This window comes from Hyla sarda, chromosome 6 (genome assembly GCF_029499605.1).
Source record: "Hyla sarda isolate aHylSar1 chromosome 6, aHylSar1.hap1, whole genome shotgun sequence".
NCBI classification, from domain to species: domain Eukaryota; kingdom Metazoa; phylum Chordata; class Amphibia; order Anura; family Hylidae; genus Hyla; species Hyla sarda.
This window is the reverse complement of record NC_079194.1, coordinates 266,651,197-266,670,193: the sequence shown is the minus strand read 5'-3', so window position 1 is coordinate 266,670,193 and position 18,997 is coordinate 266,651,197. Positions and strand designations below refer to the sequence as shown.

General features: G+C 44.8%; 1 protein-coding gene across 1 annotated transcript in view; it reads right to left on the bottom strand.

Moving 5' to 3' along the window:
* RCOR2 (REST corepressor 2) overlaps positions 1-18,997 on the bottom strand; it is a 288,691-nt gene that overhangs the window by 164,327 nt on the left and 105,367 nt on the right. The window contains exon 2 of the mRNA XM_056528491.1: positions 10,332-10,388. Within this exon, the coding sequence (XP_056384466.1) occupies positions 10,332-10,388 (57 nt within the window). The remainder of the gene's footprint in view (positions 1-10,331; positions 10,389-18,997) is intronic.

Here is an 18,997-nt window from a genome sequence, read left to right as displayed (position 1 = left end):
CATACAGCATTTTCTCAAGTCACGAGCGTTGCTCAGCCTGAGTGTTGCAAGCTTTGCTTCAGCACATCAAGGATCCAACGGGATCAGCTGCTGCCATTGTCAAGGGGGTAGCATTTATTACTACGTTGTTTGTGAAACAAATGTCAAATACTATTATAGCGAACCGTCCGTTATATCCAGTCATTCGCTAAGCATTGGGGCAGCTGCACAGATGTCACAACATGGTGTGCCAGCATACGTAGTAAGGTAATCGGGGTGCTGGGAATTCAGTGTTACGTGCACTATACCCCCATTCCATAGTCAGTAATGCTCGATACATTTCAGTCACTGGTGACGTGGTTATGTGTGTTAATAGCGCTTTGTTCTCATTATGAGTTTTGCCCTCTATTTTTCAGGTGTACTCTTACGCGGCAGTATGTGGCATAACTCTAATTGCATAGATAGGTTACAGGATTGAGTAGGGATTACGAGTTTTAGTAAGAGGTTTAGTTAGGTAGGCTCGCTATACGAATGAGCACCGACCACAAGTGTAAAGGCTAATAATTAAGCCTGTATTTGTGGGAGGGGCGGGGATTCCCTATAAGAACCCGCGGCAGTACCTGTCTCTGATGCCGTGGGTTCGTCACGTCCCACCCAACCCTCCCTCAATATCATTTTTATGACTATCGTTATACATCAGGGTATGCCCTCTATTTTTCAGGTGTACTCTTACGCGCCAGTATGTGGCATAACTAACTGTATAGATAGGTTACAGGATTGAGTAGGGATTACGAGCTTAGTAAGAGGTTTAGCTAGGTAGGCTCACTATACGAATGAGCACCGACCACAAATATATATCTTTCTTCTTGACTGACAAGTACTTTTGATACGGAACTGAATGTATAATGAGGGTGAGGCTTCTACATACCATTATAAATCTCACTTTTTCCTTTGACAGACAGTAAATAGTATACCGTAAATTTATTATACCACACACTTTTCCTAGAGTTATACACTTGTTGCGGATTGGGTTGCCTGAGGCTTTCTGCCCAATGCCTTGGCTGCTAGGGTCTATAGGTATCACATACTTACCCCTAGAACTCTGACTAGATAACAGTTACATACTGTTACCCTTCTGGATACATGCATTTTTATTGAGCTACAGGAGCAACTTCTGGCCAAGAAGAGCATCCTGAACACGTAGGAGACAAAAGAACACATCAGTACATAAACAGTGGTATGGAACTGAAATATAGCATGTTACAGTCCCTAAGAAATATTTTTGTTTTTGTGAGATACTTTTCTGAATTATGTGTACTAAATGTTATGGGGAAGTACACTAGTGAAAGTTATGAAATGTACTGTGTGTACACTATATTTTATGACTGCAGTCAGTTTTGGTATCTGAGGGGAATGTTCCCTTGGGTAGACCTTTGAGACCAACGCAGCACCACCTCTTGGGTTTCAGGAGTATCTTCTCCCATCAGAACTCGTGACTTCAGTCCCAGAGGGACCAGCTTGAGGGCTGGACGCAGGGTATGCTCTTAGCTCTGGACTGAGAGAACCCATAGGCAGGGCCGGTTTTAGGCTTAGCGTGGCCCTAGGCAAAATCAAAAGAGGGGCCCCAAAAGTCGTAGTAGTGCACTAACCAGATTTTGCACATTTTTGGTCACTTCAAATACCATAAAAAATATCTAAAAAAGCAATTGAAAAGTCCCATCAAAACAAAAATGGTACCGATAAAAACTACAAATCACAGCGCAAAAAATGACCCTCATACATCCCCATATACAGAAAAATAAAAGAGAGTTATAGGTATCAGAATAGTAAAATTTTATATTTTTTTGTATAGTTCCCCCACATTAGGTTGGCAGTATAGTTCCCCCACATTAGGTTGGCAGTATATTTCCCCCCACATTAGGTTGGCAGTATAGTACCCCCCCACATTAGGGTTGGCAGTATGTTCCCCCACATTAGGTAGACAGTATAGATCCCCCACATTAGGTTGGCAATATAGTTCCCCCACATTAGGTAGACAGTATAGCTTCCCCACATTAGGTAGACAGTATAGCTTCCCCACATTAGGTTGCAGTTCCCCCACATTAGGTTGCAGTTCCCCCACATTAGGTTGCAGCCCCCCCCCCCCATTAGGTTGGCAGTATGTTTCCCCCACATTAGGTTGGCAGTATGTTTCCCCCACATTAGGTTGGCAGTAGGTTTCCCCCACATTAGGTTGGCAGTATGTTCCCCTCTCCCCAAACCCCCCCCCCCCCCCTAACGCCGGCCCTGCCCATAGGGATTGGTGAAATTGGTTCTGATTTTTCTGGAGTTGTTACGGGAGACAAACTTATAGCAGGCGAGGAAACCAGAGACTGCTGAGCTGGAACTGGCTAGGGCACGCAACAGAACATCGCAGGTTTATGAGGTGAGAACATCGTAATATCCATTGACGGATGGATCCCTTCTCCTGGGACATATTCTTTCCTGAGTCTAGCAGCTGTGGGAGCAGGAAGAGGTGGTTCTGGTAGGTCCTCTCTGAGGAACAATTTAATCCGGTTCCGATGAACTACCTGTGGTTCAAATCCAGTCTTCTTGACTTCATAGACTTCTGAGTCTGGGTAGGGCACGGCTGTTATTGTATACAGTTCCGTATCCCAGATGGAGTCTAGCTTGTGTGTTCTGGGAAACTTCCTCAGCCAGACTGTCTCCCAGTGTTAAGGGTTTAGCAGATGCATGATGGTTATAGTCTCTCTGCTGACATTCTTGGGCCTCGCCCATTTTCTTCCCAACAATCTCCTTAGCTTCCCGAATTCTCCTATGATTGTCAGTGACCCAGTCTTGCAAGGTTCTTGGGAAGTTGCCCATGTCATCTCATCATGAGGAAAAAGGGAGTGTACCCTGTGGAGCAGTGGATGATATTATTGTACATATCCAACAGTTCAGTTAATAGCCGGGGCCACTCTTCATGCTTTGATACTGATTCTGCTTGCAGCATGTGTATGAAGACCTGGTTGATGCGTTCGCACAATCCATTCCCCTGGGGGTGGTAGGCCGTAGTCCGGAGCTTCTTGCAGTCGTGAAACTGGCACAGCTCTTGGAACAGTTGGGCTACAAAGGCCGTTCCCCGGTCCGTGAGGGCCACCTCCAGACATCCCAGGGTCTGGACCCAGTTGGAATAGAACATCTGCGCCGCAGTCTTCGCCGTGAGTTCCTTGACAGGTACTACCACTACCCACTTGGAGTAGTGGTCTACCATGGTGAGGGCGTAGGTGTATCCAGACCTTGTAGAGGACAACTTCACATGATCCAAGGTGACCCAGCTGTTTGGGTCTTTCGGTTTAGGGGAGACCTAAATAACTATGTGTAAATATATCAGGGGACCATTACAGAGATCTCGCCCATGATCTATTTATACACAGGACTGTATCTATAACAAGGGGGCATCCTCTACATCTAGAGGAAAGAAGGTTTCTACACCAGCACAGATAGGGGTTCTTTACTGTAAGAACAGCGAGACTGTGGAATTCTCTCCTGGAGGAGGTGGTCATGGTGAACTCTGTAAGAGTGTTAAAAAGGGTCTGGATGCATTTTTGGAGAGTAATAACATTGCTGGTTATGTATACTAGATTTATAGGGACAGAAAGTTGATCCAGGGATTTATTCTGACTGCCATATTTGGAGTCGGGAATTTTTACCTCTAGTATGAGGGTTTTTTGCCTTCCTCTGGATCAACTCTACTCAATAGGGACTTATTAGGGTTATAGGTTGAACTTGATGGACTCTGGTCTTTTTTTAACCTTATGAACAAATGTTACTTTGGTTTAGATAGGATAAAGGGGTGCTCTCGCATCCTTGCGGAGGTTCTTGGTGACGTTACAGACAGTACATTCACCACACCACTTTTCAATGTCTCCTCGCATCCCTACCCAATAGAACCTCTGTCTGATGGAGGCTTCAGTTTTGTGGATCCCAAAGTGTCCCGACTGATCATGATAGGCATTCAGGACCATGGCAACATCTCTTCTAGGGATCAGGATCTGATGGAGTTCACCAGAGACTGGATCCAGTGACTTCCTGTATAGCAGTCCTTTGTGAATAAACAGTCGGTTTCTTTGGCGCCACAACCTCTTCAATTCAAAGTCACACTGTGACCGGCGTAGACTGGTTGGTACCTTTTTTTGACGTAGGTAGTCCAACAGATCCCCCATGACTCGACTTTCACGTATAGAGGTCCTCAGGAACCTTGGTGGATCTAGGTTCACCGTCTTGTGTAGTCAGAACGTTTTGACTCACGAACCTTTGATAGAATTGGGGCATCTCTACATCTTCCCACTCATCCTCGGTGGGTGGTTCTTCTCCAGGAACCATACGGGATAGTACATCAGCGTTCACATTAGACTTGCCACTTCTATATTTAAATGTTGAAGTCATAGTTGGCCAGTCTGGAGGCCCAACACTGTTCAATGGCTCCCAATTTTGCAGTATTTAGGTGTGCCAACGGGTTGCTTTCAGTGTACACAGTGAGAGGGATGGCTGCTAGATAGTGTCTAAACTTTTCGGTAACTGGCCAGACCAAGGCAAGTGTCTGGTCCTCACAAGTGTCTGCTGGCGTAGGCTATCACCCTTTCCTTTACTTCTTGTACCTTGGATAGAATAGCTCCCAGGCCTTCGAAGCTGGCATTTGTGTACAGCCTGAAGGGCAGCCCATAATCAGAATATGCCAGGATAGGCGGCTCAGTGAGTAGGTACTTCAAAGCTTGGAATGCTGTTTCTTGTTCCTCCGCCCACTGGATCAGGAGTCTTCCATTGTAGTTCTTCGCAGTATCCCGGAGAAGAGCTGTAAGGGGTCCAGCAATTTGTGCGAAGTGAGTAGAAGCCAGCGTCAGTAGAAGCCAGCAAATCCCAGGAAGCTTCTCATGTCCCGCACCGTGCGTGGGGTAGGCCAGTACTTGAAAACACTCACTTTTTCTGGGTCAGGCGGAACACCTTCTGGGCTGACCACATGTCCAAGGTAATGGACCCGTGGCTTCAATAGATGACTTTTAGAAGTTTAATCTTCATCCCGTGTTGAATCAGAACTTGAAACACCTACGTCAAATGGTCCAGATGCTCTTGAAAGGTCTTGGAGTAGACAATGACATCGTCCAGATATAGTAACACACTCTGGAAGTTGAGATGTCCTAGGCATCGTTCCATTAGGCGTTGAAAGGTGGCAGGGGCATTGCATAGCCCAAAGGGCATACTCTTGAACGCGAAGAGCCCCATCAGGGTCACAAATGCGGTCTTCTCGTGGTCTTCTTTCGCCATCGGCACTTGCCAGTATCCACTGGTCAAGTCTAGGGTAGAGAAGTAGGCAGCTGATCCCAGGGCAGTCAGAGATTCCTCAATGCGAGGTGGAGGGTAGGCATCTTTGTCAGTGACGTTATTCAGCTTCTGGTAATCCACACTGAAGCGGATGGTCCCATCTTTTTTCTTGACAAGGACCAATGGAGTGGCCCAAGGACTTTGGCTATCCCGGATTATGTCAGCCTCCTTCCGGTCAGCATTTTCTTCACTGTCTGATATATACCAGGGGCCACTGGCCTTTCCTTGATTGGAGGACTAGCACCTGTTAGGATCCCATGCTCGATCATCGTGGTCCGACCAATATCAGTGTTGTGCTTGCTGAAGGCCTTCTGATATTGTTTGGCCACTTGGATAACTCCTACAATTTGATCTCTGGGGGTATTCTCATCCCCTATCTGCAGCTTGGTTCACCATGGTGCTGAAGAGCTGTTATCGGCTCCATGAACAGTCTGAGCGGTCCGCTGTCGGGCTACTTGCAGCTAATTCAGTATGTCCTTAGGCCCAAGATGATATAGCTTAGCGACAGGAGTATACTTCGGCAGCTTGGTTGCGACATCCGATAGGTTGACTACTCGGACCGGGACACTGCCATTGGATACTGTCACCAGACTCCTTGCTGCACGGACCAAAGGGTAGTCTTCCAGTCAAATTGGCTTCAGCAAGGCCTGATAATCTTGATTCTTCATGCCTGGTCGGGCACGGCACCAGATGATTGTTTCTGTCTGTGGTTGGAGGATCACAGACCTCATATCCTGAATTCTCACAGGGCAGATCCCTCCTTGGCGGTTACCGAACTTCTGTTCGCCTTGCAGGATCTTCAGATGGTGTTGCGCAGCTTGCCGGCCTGAGGTTGACATGTGAGGGAGAGATGCATGCAGTGACCCTACAATCTCCTCAAAACAGTGTCTCATAATGTTCATCCCTAGGATAAACTCTGCCGCCCCTTTATCTAGGACAGTTATAACACCACCTTGTCCCCGAAAGACATACTCTCCCACTTGTATGGTGGGCTCCCAGTACCCATGCCTGGGCACTGGTTTCCCGTTCCCTGCCATCACTTGAAAATCTACATCTGGTTCAGACAACATTTCAGGCCCCCAATATCTATAAACCACATCTTTAGGAATAGTGGATACCTGGGAACCCGTATCGATAAGGGCCTCTGACTGTACTCCCTCCACAATAATTTTCACATAAGGGCAGGGGGCAATGTACATGGAAAGTCCTGACTTGGTGCTGGTTGATTCTGGACCTACTGCAGATGTTCCTGAGGGGCGGTCCTCGACCTCAGGGGATTCCTGTTTAAAGCCCAGCACTGACTTTTCCAATGCCCGGCTTTTTTGCAATGATTACAAAAAGGTCTCCGAGTCCCTAGAGGCCTCACAGGGGGGTACTGAGGTGGATTGGCAAGACAGCGAGCAGGCTTTCTAGGTGGAAGTGTCTCTTGACTAGGTGGACTAGACCTGCTCGCCAGCTCTTTAACAGCTTTGGTCAATTGGTCAATATCCTGTCGTACACTTTGTAGATCTGTGGGCGCAGGACCTGTAAGGGCAGGTACTGGTGCAACAATAGGTGGTGAGGGCTGTGCAGATCTGGCCGAGACTCCTAATGTCTCAGCTGAAGGGGCACTAACTTGTTCTGCCTCGGGCCCTGACTCAATGACTTTTATGAAGGCAGGGAAAGCTATATCAGGGTTCTGCACCGCCAGCATCCTTAGTTGGGCCTTGTCCCATTTATTTTGTGCCCCATCTATGTATCTGTCCATGAGCACCTTGTTACCCTGCTCGGGTGTAATGGCATCTAACTTCTGCACAGTTTCTAAGGCATTTTGTAATGCCACAGCATATGCCCGAAGGGTCTCACCTGGTTTTTGACATCTTTCATATAACCGTAGACGTATCTCAGATGGAGAGTGAGACTCGAACACTTGGTAGAGTCCCTCAAAAATCTGCTCTACTGTAGCCTTGTCGGCAGCTGGCCAGGTGCGGACCTCTTACAATGAAGATCCCTGTAGCTGTCCCATGAGTAACTGCACCTGATGATTAGGGGGAAAAGAATAGAAAACAAAGAGACTCTGTATCTTCTCCTCGAAGTCCCGCAATGTGAAGGGATCCCCATTGTAGGTAGGGAGCACTGGATTCCCCAGGAAGACAGGTGCGGCTACAGGAGCTCCCAAGTTGAGGCGCTGAGCTGGAGGTGAAGCAGGTAACATTCTTCTTGCAGACTGTGGTGACCCCTCTGGCGGGGTTGCAGGAGCACCTCCATCCTGTTGGTTAGGTGGTGGTGATGGTGCAATAGGTGCTGACATCTTGTAGACCTTGATTGGGTGCGCTAGCCCTTTAAATGCAGCTTGAGTGCGTTGTCCTGGAACTTGAGTGCGCTGTCCTGCAGCTTGCCAATTTATGGTACGCTGGCCCTTTAAGATGGACTGCGGCGTGCTGCGGCAACTTGAGCGGTCTGCTGCTGGGTATTGGAACAGTTCTGCTGCCCGGATCCTCCTTTTAGCTCGTGCAGAGCTTCTGCAGCGGAGGTGCTGTATAAATATGCGGGCGCAGTGTTGGAAGTCTTTCGGGCGCAGCGAAAATTCAAAGACCATGGGGTGGGACTGAAGGGGTGGCTGGATTGCACCAGCCTTGCGGATGGCCGCTCACCTAATTGAAAAAGCTGCGCTTATCACCCCTGAATCGAGGTAAAATGGTAGTAGTTGGGATGGAGGTGAACTGCAAAGCCCGAAGGGTCACAGGGATGGAGAGTCCAGTCCTGTTAAGTATAGTGGATAAGGGAAGAAAATGACCCATGCATTAGGTGCTGTTTGAATTTCCAATATAAATGAGATCCAGATCCAAGTGTAGCATTATAGTGAGGCACTATGTTTATTTGGCACAACAATGACGCGTTTCGGCGGTGGCACCCTTCTTCCTCGAATTGGCATCCGAGGAAGGACTTTTGACATGGAGGGACTCTGGCTGAGGGGACTTTAGACAAAGGGACAGGACCAGGTCCTGTATCGGGACACCCCATTATGATCTAACACCTGCCCTCAGACCCATCACAATAGGTCACAATGTGCTATCAGATATATACTTATTTAAGTACTATGTCTCACCCATAGCTGCCAATGGTGCTTTATCCTGGCCCCCGAGCGTGCTTTCGCTCCTTCCTCAGGGGCCCCCCAGTGTGTTTTTCCACTGTTTGGAAGAGCGGTATTAATACATGCTCATAGACCTCTTGGGGTAGATTGCAGATAAAGATCTCCGAGCCAAATAGAGGAGTGTCTCTAACCCAACCTGGAGGAGGTCCACCATATGTCCTCTGTCCATTGATTTGCACAAGTTTAACATTAGAGCTTTCGAAGTGCAGCTTTATTTTTCTTATTCACAGAGTTGAGCCAAATCTGTGGTTCGCAGGCTGCAGTTCCTGCTGTCATCTTCTGCTCCATCTTCCACCGAGTGTGGCATCTAGTGTGGTCTGAGGGCAGGTGTTAGATGGTAACTCTTATTTGGGAACACTTCAGTACCATACTGGCCTATTACCTGTGTGAACTTGATATGTGGGACCAATATTTTGGGATAAAGATTGATTATTGTACTGCTGAAAGTTGTAATGTTTGAGGATATTTGTGAGCAAGGTGCTTTTTATGTCTGTACTTGCATGAATCTCTTACATTTATGAAGTGTATTTTTAATAGATCATCAATAAATAATATATTTTTAAGTTACATAATATAAACTTTGTGTACAATGTTTTCATATATCAAGTTGTTTCATAATGTTCTACCTTAACATTCTAGAGATATTGCCTTAGCACTATGCATGCTATAAATAGGTGTAAAAGTTGGAAATTTATGCTGTAATAAGCTTATTAATAAACATATTGAAGAGAAGTGGACCCAGTACTGACTGCTGCAGTACCATATTTGTAACGCCCATCCCAAAAAAATCAAAAAACTTGAATTTGTTGTTGCCTTGATGTCCAAAGAATCTTGTCCCCAAAAAGTTATGGCTCATTTTGGTTACCAGTTTAGTGCTAGAGAAGTTCTGTCTGCCGTAAATTATGGGTGGTGGCAACGTTGGTTTTCTGGCCTATGGACTGGCTTTGTGGTGTGTGTGTGTGTGTGTGTAACTCATTTAGGGCCTATTGCAATATCGGTGTGTGAAAAAGTGTAGAAGTGGAGACCCTCCTTACAGTGTCCAATGCTTTGAGAAGCAGCAAATGTGTAAGTTGCCAATTGCTAAAATGGATCTGCCAGCAGCGGATTTAGGTGATTTGCGTGCCCAAGTGCATTCAACATGGTTGAACATTCTTCCGTTAATCATTTCACAGATAGTATGCAAAAGTATGTAGTTCTGTGTGGCACTCATACGCTATACTGACTAAATGAAGATGTTTGAATATTCTGTTTCCTTTTTATATCGTGCTGTGACTTTTCCTTCTTGCTCTTACACTTTCAATGTAGAAAAGTGTATATACTTTACACCACAACAGTATACCACATTACAATATAAGAGTTATAACAGTATACCAAACAGAAAAAAAACTCAATTGTTTAATAACATCCAAAGTCACAAAGTTATCAGTTGCCTTAATTTTTTTGTGATTCCAATAGTTAAAACGTGTTTTTTATTTATTCAATTTTTTTTTCTTTAATATCTAATATTGATGGCCTGTCACTTCTTTGATGCATACTAGAGATGAGCGAACTTACAGTAAATTCGATTCGTCACGAACTTCTCGGCTCGGCAGTTGATGACTTATCCTGCATAAATGAGTTCAGCTTTCAGGTGCTCCCGTGGGCTGGAAAAGGTGGATACAGTCCTAGAAGACTCTTTCCTAGGACTGTATCCACCTTTTCCAGCCCACCGGAGCACCTGAAAGCTGAACTAATTTATGCAGGGTAAGTCATCAACTGCCGAGCCGAGAAGTTTGTGACGAATCGAATTTACTGTAAGTTCGCTCATCTCTAATGCATACTCTATTATTTAAAAATGACCTTAAATAAGTTTTACCTGGTTTACAATCTGGAATCGGAGCCTGGAAATCCGAACCCACTCTGATCATGCTGTCTAAAAAGGAAACAAAGAATTAATTAAAAGTAGACAAGAAAGTCTAGCCATGTTTTAGTATTTTTTCCCCTATAAAAATGCCTCGAATGGGCCTCTTTAGAGTGGAGCGAATCTACACAGTAGGATTCATTGAACCCAAATGTAACCAATTGGCTGTTAAATCATTTTGTCTTGTAAAATTTGTTTCAATTTCCAAGCATTCCAATTCCTTGGAATGACAGTCTAGAGGTCTCACTTATTCCAGACCTCCCCAGGAAATCTAAGCACATGAGCCGGCATTTATCATATCAGTAGGGTTTTTGTGTGTGCTGGTAATGTGTAGGAGCACCAAATTTATTAAATGGTCACATAGCATTTGATAAATTTTGTGCAGGTACACATTTTCTGAAATCTCTCTCTTCACATACACCAAAAAGCTAAGCTAAGTCTAGGCTGGTGTAGTTTTAGAGACTTTTCAGTGGCTTTGCGCCTTTGTTGTAATCCACTGATTTTGTTAATACACATGATATGGAAGGGCTTTATGAACTGTGCTTTTTGAAAAGGCACAGTTCATAAAGCCATTCCATATCATGTGTATTGCCAAAATCATTGGATTACAACTCAAAATCAGCAGAAATGTGTAATCCAAAATAAACCCTGCTTGTGCCTTTTATGTGCCTTTTCTAGACACAAAAAACTGTCTAAAGGCAATGATAAATGTCGGCCATGGAAAGCAAACCGAAGTCAAGAAGATAACCAATTTATCAGATTTAGGAAGGCAAATTTTACTGCTCAACTCTAAACTAAAGCTCACCCAATACAACCTATATAGTAGGCATTCATATAGGGAACAATACTGAAAACTAACTAGGGGGGATGGTCAAGTAGAAGGAAATTCAACACAAATGGTATCAATAAAAAATTTTTGAAAACAGTAAAAGCTCTTAACATTAATGGGACAACCATTGTATCAGATAAAAATTTGTAACAGAATCAGAAATAAGATTTACTTCTAAAAGAATATGGATGAAATTTAAAAATACATAAAAGGCAAACAGAATGTTTTTATTTATTTAACACCTTAAGGATGAAGCCCATTTTGACCTTATGGACCAGGCCATTTTTCATTTTTGTGTTTTTGTTTTTTTCCTCCTCTCCTTTTAACCCCTTAAGGATATGCACCGTAAATGTACAGCGCTGCTAAGAACATCTTAGTGCACAGTGCAGTACATTTTAACAACGTGGCGTCCCGGGATCACCACCTCTCCGGACGCGGTCATCGAGTCGGGATGGTTGTTGTTATCTAACAGCAGCCACCCCAACATATCACCCAGAGGGGTCCTGAGGCCCCCTCTTGTCAGTGATCGCCATGATTCGACGGTCAATTCTGACTGGTGAATCACAACTTTTTCCGGGCCTATCGGGTCACTGGTGACCGAGAAAATAATGATTGGGGCTGTCTGAGACCACACCAATCACCCTTGCCCACGGGTGGCACCCGCTCCGCCCTGCCCCTAGTCCTTTCGTGTGCAAAGGCGGTGACGGGGATCAACTTACCGGGGGCGGGATCTCAGCGCAGGGATGATCATCTCCTCGGCAGCAGGATCCTGTCTGGGACATGCAGCAGGAGGTGAGGCCCGTGTGCCTCCTGCTGTTGCATTTTGATAAAAAGTGTGCCTCCAGCTCTTGCAAGACTACAACTCCAAACATGCATGGACAGTCACAAGGTATGCTGAGAGATGTAGTTATGCAACAGCTGAAGGCACATAACTACAACTCCCAGTATGCTCTTTGGCTTTTTGTGCATGCTGGGAGTTATAGTTATGCAACAGAGTGGCACTTTTTTTCCCCATTAGCTGTTGCATAACTTTAATTCCAACATGCACCAACAAAGGGTATGCTGGGAGTTATAGTTTGGTTCCACCAGCTGTTTCATACCTACAACTTCCAGCATGCCCTTCGGCTGTTAGTGCATGCTGGGAGTTGTAGTTATGCAATAGCTGGAGGCACACTTTTTGATAGAAAAAGTGCCAACAGCTGTTGCATATCTACAACTCCCAGCATGCATGGACTGTCAAAGGGAATGCAGGGTGTTGTAGTTATGCAACAGCTGGAGGCACAATACTACAACTCCCAACATGTCCTTTGGCTACCCGTGCATGCTGGTAGTTGTAGTTACGCAAAAGCTAGTGGCATTTTTTTGTAGAAGTGCCTCCAGCTGTTGCATAACTACAATTCCCAGCATTCCCTTCGGCTGTCAGGGCATGCTGGGAGTTGAAGTTACATATTCACAAACACAAACTGCTTCACAGAACCCCCCCCCCCCCCAATAAAAAAAAGTCTCACACTGCACCGTTCCCTAAACTGAGCCTACTGGTGTTGCAAAACAACAACTCCCATCATTGCCAGACAGCCATTGACTCTCTAGGCCATTGACTATCCAGGGAGTTTTGCAACAGCTGGAGGCACCCTGTTTGGGGAACATTGCCGTAGGGTATTTTTTGTAGAGGAGGCAATGCTTGCATTTGAGTCAGCCACTATGCAAAGCCCTAATTTAGGCCTCAAATGTGTATGGCACTCTCTCACTCCAGAGCCCTGTCTTATACCGTATTCCGGAGAAATTGTGTTACAAATTTTAGGTGACTTTTGCTTCTCTTACCCCTTATGAAAAGGAAAAGTTGGGGGGGTACACCAGCATGTTAGCGTAAAAAATTATGTGGCATCCCGGTACAGGGCTTGGTCTTGTCCTTCTGTCTAAAGTCCCCACAGCCAGAGTCCCTCCATGCTATCAGGGCTCTCCTAGAGTGCTAACCCTTAGTCGCCTCTTGATACTGTGTTTAATGTATATATTTATATATTTTCTATTATAGTGTATTGATGTACAGGACCTTAGGTCATGTGACTGTTAATAAATTGTGTTATGCTAAGGTTCAAGGACCTTTGGGTCTTGTGATATGCCCATAATGCCTCAGGTCAGGACTGACAGGTTTGCTAAACCAATGAGCTTTGATCCTGCCCCCTTCATATATAAGGGGCTGCTGCCACTTAATCTTGGTCTTTTTTTTCCATGTTCTTACCCCCGGGATAGAAGAGAAAGCAGATCTGTCATTACCACTACAAGACAAGCCAGGCCTGAAGCCTCTACTTCAGCAGCCATCAAAATCGTGAGTTAATCCAGCTCAAAACCTACAAATCCTGCGTGACTACTTGACCCAAAAAACCCTCCTAAATTCAGTGGCACAGCGGATAGCAAAATCCAAGCACATTCAATTACCAAGTCCCAGCAAACCTGTGAGGAGCCTGTACCAAGGTCCCCTTGCAAAAGACACTTGCATAAAATCTGCAGTAAAGTTATTCCTGGTTTACTTCAACTCCTGCTGTGGACAATCCTTTATCCTCCCTATCGTTTGTGGGATGGGTGGCAGTAGAACTAATTGCATTGAGGAAACCCGCACCCTGGCATCACAACAATCAAGGGTTAATCCTATACCCTACACTACCACTCCGCAACACCCCTGTTCACAATTACCCCTCAAGCATACCACAATTACATTTGTTAAATGTTGTCCCATATTTTTTCATTTTCACAAGAGCTAAAAGGAGAAAAAGACCCCCATCTATGTAACAATTTTTCCCAAAAATGAAAAAAATACCCCATATGTGGATGTAAAGTGCTCTGTGGGGGAACAACAGGGCTCAGGAGTGAGAGCACATATACATTTGACAACTTGTGAAACAGGAAAAAATGTTGGCTTTCGCACTGGCACTGCTCTCTAGAGATCACTTTCAGGCATCAGTCCAGAATTTCTGTATCAAATAACTTTTACTGACACATCAAAATAAGTATTAAAAGGCAATGGACAGTAAGCAAAACGTGTTTCAGGAGTTACTTCTCCCTTTTTCAATTGCAGAAACAGGCTGTCTGATGTTTGCCATGAAAAGGCTGTTTAAAATACAGTAATTTCTGGCAACAAATAAAAAGGTCAGGGGTCAAGGTGAACTACGTGCTGGTATCAAGACAAAGGTTTGACAGTGCTTTTTCAGAATATTTGTGCATAACATAAGACACCTACAATAAAACATATAATTCATAGAGTAAATCATTAAAAAAATATACAAATTGAGAATAAAGATGAACTTGTCTAGGATCGATCTATATAGCCAAAAAATATTTAGGAATGGAGCCGAGGCTTGGATGTGTAGTATTCCATATTATGTTTTGAATAGCCCGCTGTTTCATTCATGAAAATCTAGCGACCAATCATGATGTTTGTTCTCCGATGACGTCACCAGTGGAACTGAGTGACTCCGCTTGAGTTTAGTTAGGTCACGTGGTCGGTGGTCAGCCAATGGTAGTTTCGCCCGGGATGTACGTGTAACATAAATACTAGCCAATCGCCATCTGTATAAAACCATCTGATGTATTCGTATTTCTGTGACCAATCAGGATTGGGCCCGCTCATGGATTGTAGCCAATGAAACGAGCGCCTACTAGAGTCATGGAGCGAGGGAAATTTTGATTCAATACATATAAAAGGCCACGTGTTCGCGCCGTCAAAAATATATGAACTGAGATATGTTGGCCAACCAGCCTGCTTGATTCCTAGGTCTTTCATTGGTGGATACAGCATCAAGCTGTGGCCAATGGAATTTATGTCAGCCACTAGACAGTAGCCAATCAGAGGGCTGCCTACTTATATTGATACAATAAATGTAAGGAGAACGGGTATACCGTATGAAACTATTACATTTTTCTTGGAATTAATACTTGCAGATAAAAAACAATGTGAGGCCTCCTCAGATGTAAGGTAGTGGTCTGGAAAGTGTGGGCTTCCAGATGTTGAGAAACTCGAGAATACAGCAATGCTGTAGTTTCGGAGGAACGGATATGTATTATACTGTATGTTCAATATAGGTAGTACTGTAAACTTAGAAAAATACACTATGCAGTGGATAGCCTGTTTTAACATTGAAACGATGTTTATTGAGCCGGGCAATCAGGGTCTGGGTGCTACGTCCCAAATATTGGATGCCACATGTACATTCTAGCAGGTAAATAACGTATGATGATTTGCATGACATCACAGTTTTGATTTTGTAAGTCTCTCCGATGATTTTTGATTCAAACTCTTTGCACCGATTTTTTATATTCAGGCAGCACTTGCAGTTCGTGGAGCAGCATTTGTATACACCTGTTATTCCTTCATTCAATGACATGGACTTTTTTGGGGCTTTCAGGTTACTTGGAGCCAAGATACTTTTTAGAGACTTTTTTTTTTCTAAAAGTAACCTGTGGACATGGAGGTAATGTGTCTTTTAGAAAAGGGTCCATGATCCAAATACTCCAATGTGACTGTAAAATTTTCTTTATTGTCTGTAGAGTAGGTGGTTAGGAAGTTGTATGCATATGTTTGCTCTATTTCTCCTTTGAAAAAGGGAGAAGTTACTCCCGAAACGCGTTTTGCTTACTGTCCGTTGCCTTTTAATACTTTTATTATTTTAATGTATCAATAAAAGTAATTTGATACAGAAATTCTGGACTGGTGCCTGAAAGTGATCGCTAGAGAGCAGCACCAGTGCAAAGAAGTTTTTCCTGTTTCACAAGTTGTCTTCACGCTACCGGACTTCACATTTTCCCAAGGGAACTTGGGGACCGTATCACACAGAATCACATAATTATCTGTACGCCCGTTGGAATTTCAGTCCCCGCCCGTGTGCCGGGCGGGGACCGTACCGGGGTGACTGCTGATATCTATCAGCAGACACCCCATGCAAATGCCCAGGGGGGTCCCGAGACCCCCACACACCCCTATGTCGGTGATCGCCGCTAATGGTCGGCGATTTACCACGATTCCGGGTCATATGGGTCTCCCATGACCCGGAAAATAAGGGGGAATTGGGGTTGTCCAAGACACCCACGATCCCCCTGAAGCGATAGGAGTGAGGTGGCAGGGGTGCCACCCCTCCTATCCCTGCTATCGGTCATCTAGAATCAACGACCAATAGCAGATCGGGGACGGGGGGGGGTTAACTTTCAGATTCCCAGTTTTGCCCACCCACTGTAGGCTGGGTATAACAGGGAAACCGACGAGGACAGGCGCAAAAGTCCACTTACCCATCGGCGGCAGCAGGTGGCGATCAGCGGCAGAAGAGGATGGCGAAGCGGCTCCCTAGATCCTACGGAAGATGGTGAGTTGCCTAGCAACATCTGGAGGGCTACAGTTTGAGACCACTATACAGTGGTTTCTAAACTGTGGCCCTCCAGATGTTGCAAAACTGCAAATCCCAGCATGCCCAAACATCAAACAGCTGTCTCGGCATGCTGGGAGTTGTAGTTGCGTACCTCCAGCTGTTGCATAACCATCTCCCAGCATGCCCTTCGGCGATCAGTACATGCTGGAAGTTGTGGTTTTGAAACAGCTGGAGGTTTGCCACCCCCCCCCCCCATGTGAATGTACAGGGGAAAAGCTGGAGGCACCCTGTTTGGGAATCACTGGCGTAGAATACCCCTATGTCCACCCCTATGCAATCTCTAATTTAGTCCTCAAATGCGCATGGCGCTCTCACTTCGGAGCCCTGACGTATTTCAAGGAAACAGTTTAGGGCCACATATGGTGTATTTCCGTACTCGGGAGAAATTGCACTACAAATTGTGGGGGGGCCCTTTCTCCTTTTACCCCTTATAAATAGGAAAAGTTGGGGGCTACACTAGCCTGTTAGTGTAAAAAAATTAAAAAAAATTACATTAACATTCTGGTGTTGCCCCATACTTCATTTTCACAAGCAGTAAAAGGAAAAAAAATTAATAAAAAAAGACCCCCAAAATTTGTAACGCAATTTCTCCCGAGTACAAAAATACCCCATATGTGGGCGTAAAATGCTCTGCGGGCGCACAACAAGGCTCAGGAGTGAGAGCGCACTAAGTACATTTGAGGCCTAAATTGGTGGTTTGCACAGGGGTGGCTGATTTTACAGCGGTTCTGACATAAACGCAAAAAAATATGAATACCCACGTGTGACCCATTTTGGAAACTACACTCCTCATGGAATGTAACAAGGGGTATAGTGAGCCTTAACACCCTACAGATGTTTGAAGAATTTTCATTAAAGTTGGATGGGAAAATAAAATAAAATTTTATTCACCAAAATGCTGGTGTTACCTTAAAGTTTTCATTTTCACAAGGGAAAATAGGAAAAAAGAGCCCCCAAAAATTTGTAAGCCCATTTCTTCTAAGCCCGTACCCCATATGTGGATGCAACGTTTTCTGTGGGTGAACTACAATGCTCAGAAGAGAAGGAGGGCTTTTGGAGAAAAAATTTGTATGGAAGTGAGGGCCACGTGTGTTTACAAAGCCCCATAGTGCCAGAAAAATGGACCCCCCCACATGTGACCCCATTTTGGAAACTACACCCCTCATGTAATGAAATAAGGTGTACCGTGAGCATTTACACCCCACAGGTGCCTGACAGATTTTTGGAACAGTGGTCCGTAAAAATGAAAAATTTTATTTTTCATTTGCACAGCCCACTGTTCCAAAGATCTGTCAAACGCCAGTGGGGTGTAAATACTCACTGCACCTCTTATTGAATTCTGTGAGGGGTGTCGTTTCCAAAATGGGGTCACATGGTGGGAGGGGGGGGGGGGGGGGGGAGTCCAATGTTCTGGCACCACGGGGGGCTTTGTAAACACACATTGCCCCTGACAAATTCTCTTTCCAAAACCTCAATGGCACTCCTCCTCTTCTGAGCATTGTAGTGCGCCAGAAGAGCACTTTACATTCACATATGTTGTAATTCCATATTCAGAAGAAATGAGGTAACAAATTTTACAAATTTTGGGGGTCATTTTCTCCAATTACCCCTTGTAAAATTTTAGTGAAAACATTTGTTTTTTCCATTTACACATCCAGTTTTAACAAAAAGTTGTCAAACACCTGTGAGGTATTATGGCTCACTGTACCCCTTGTTATGTTCCTTGAGGGGTATAGTTTCCAATGTGGGGTGTAGTTTCGCCATGTGGGTATTTTTTTTGCTGTTCTGCCACCATAGTGGCTTCCTAAATGCGATATGCCCCCCAAAAACCATTTCAGCAAAATTTTCTTTCCAAAACCAAATGGGACTCCTCGTCTGAGCATTGTAGTTCACCAGCAGAGCATTTTACATCCTAAAATGGGGTATTTCCATACTCAGAAGAGATGGGGGGCATTTTCTCCCATTACCCTTTGTAAAAATGGTAAATTTTGGGGGAGGGAACTGCACTTTAGTGAAAAATTTTTTTTTTCATTTGCACATCCAACTTTAACGAAAAGCCGTCAAACACCTGTGGGGTGTTAGGCTCACCGGACCCCTTGTTACGTGCCTTGAGGGGTGTAGTTTCCAAACTGGTATGTGATGTGGGGGATTTTCTGCTGTTCTGGTACCATAGGAGCTTCCTAAATGCGATATGCCCCCCAAAAACCATTTTAGAAAAATTCACTCTCCAAAATCCCATTGTTGCCCCTTCCCTTCAGAGCCCTCTACTGTGCCCACCGAACACTTGACATACACATATGAGGCATTTCCTTACTTAAAGGAGAAGTCCCATGTAGAAAAAATATTGTGTTTTAAATGCAGAAGCAAAAGTTCTATCA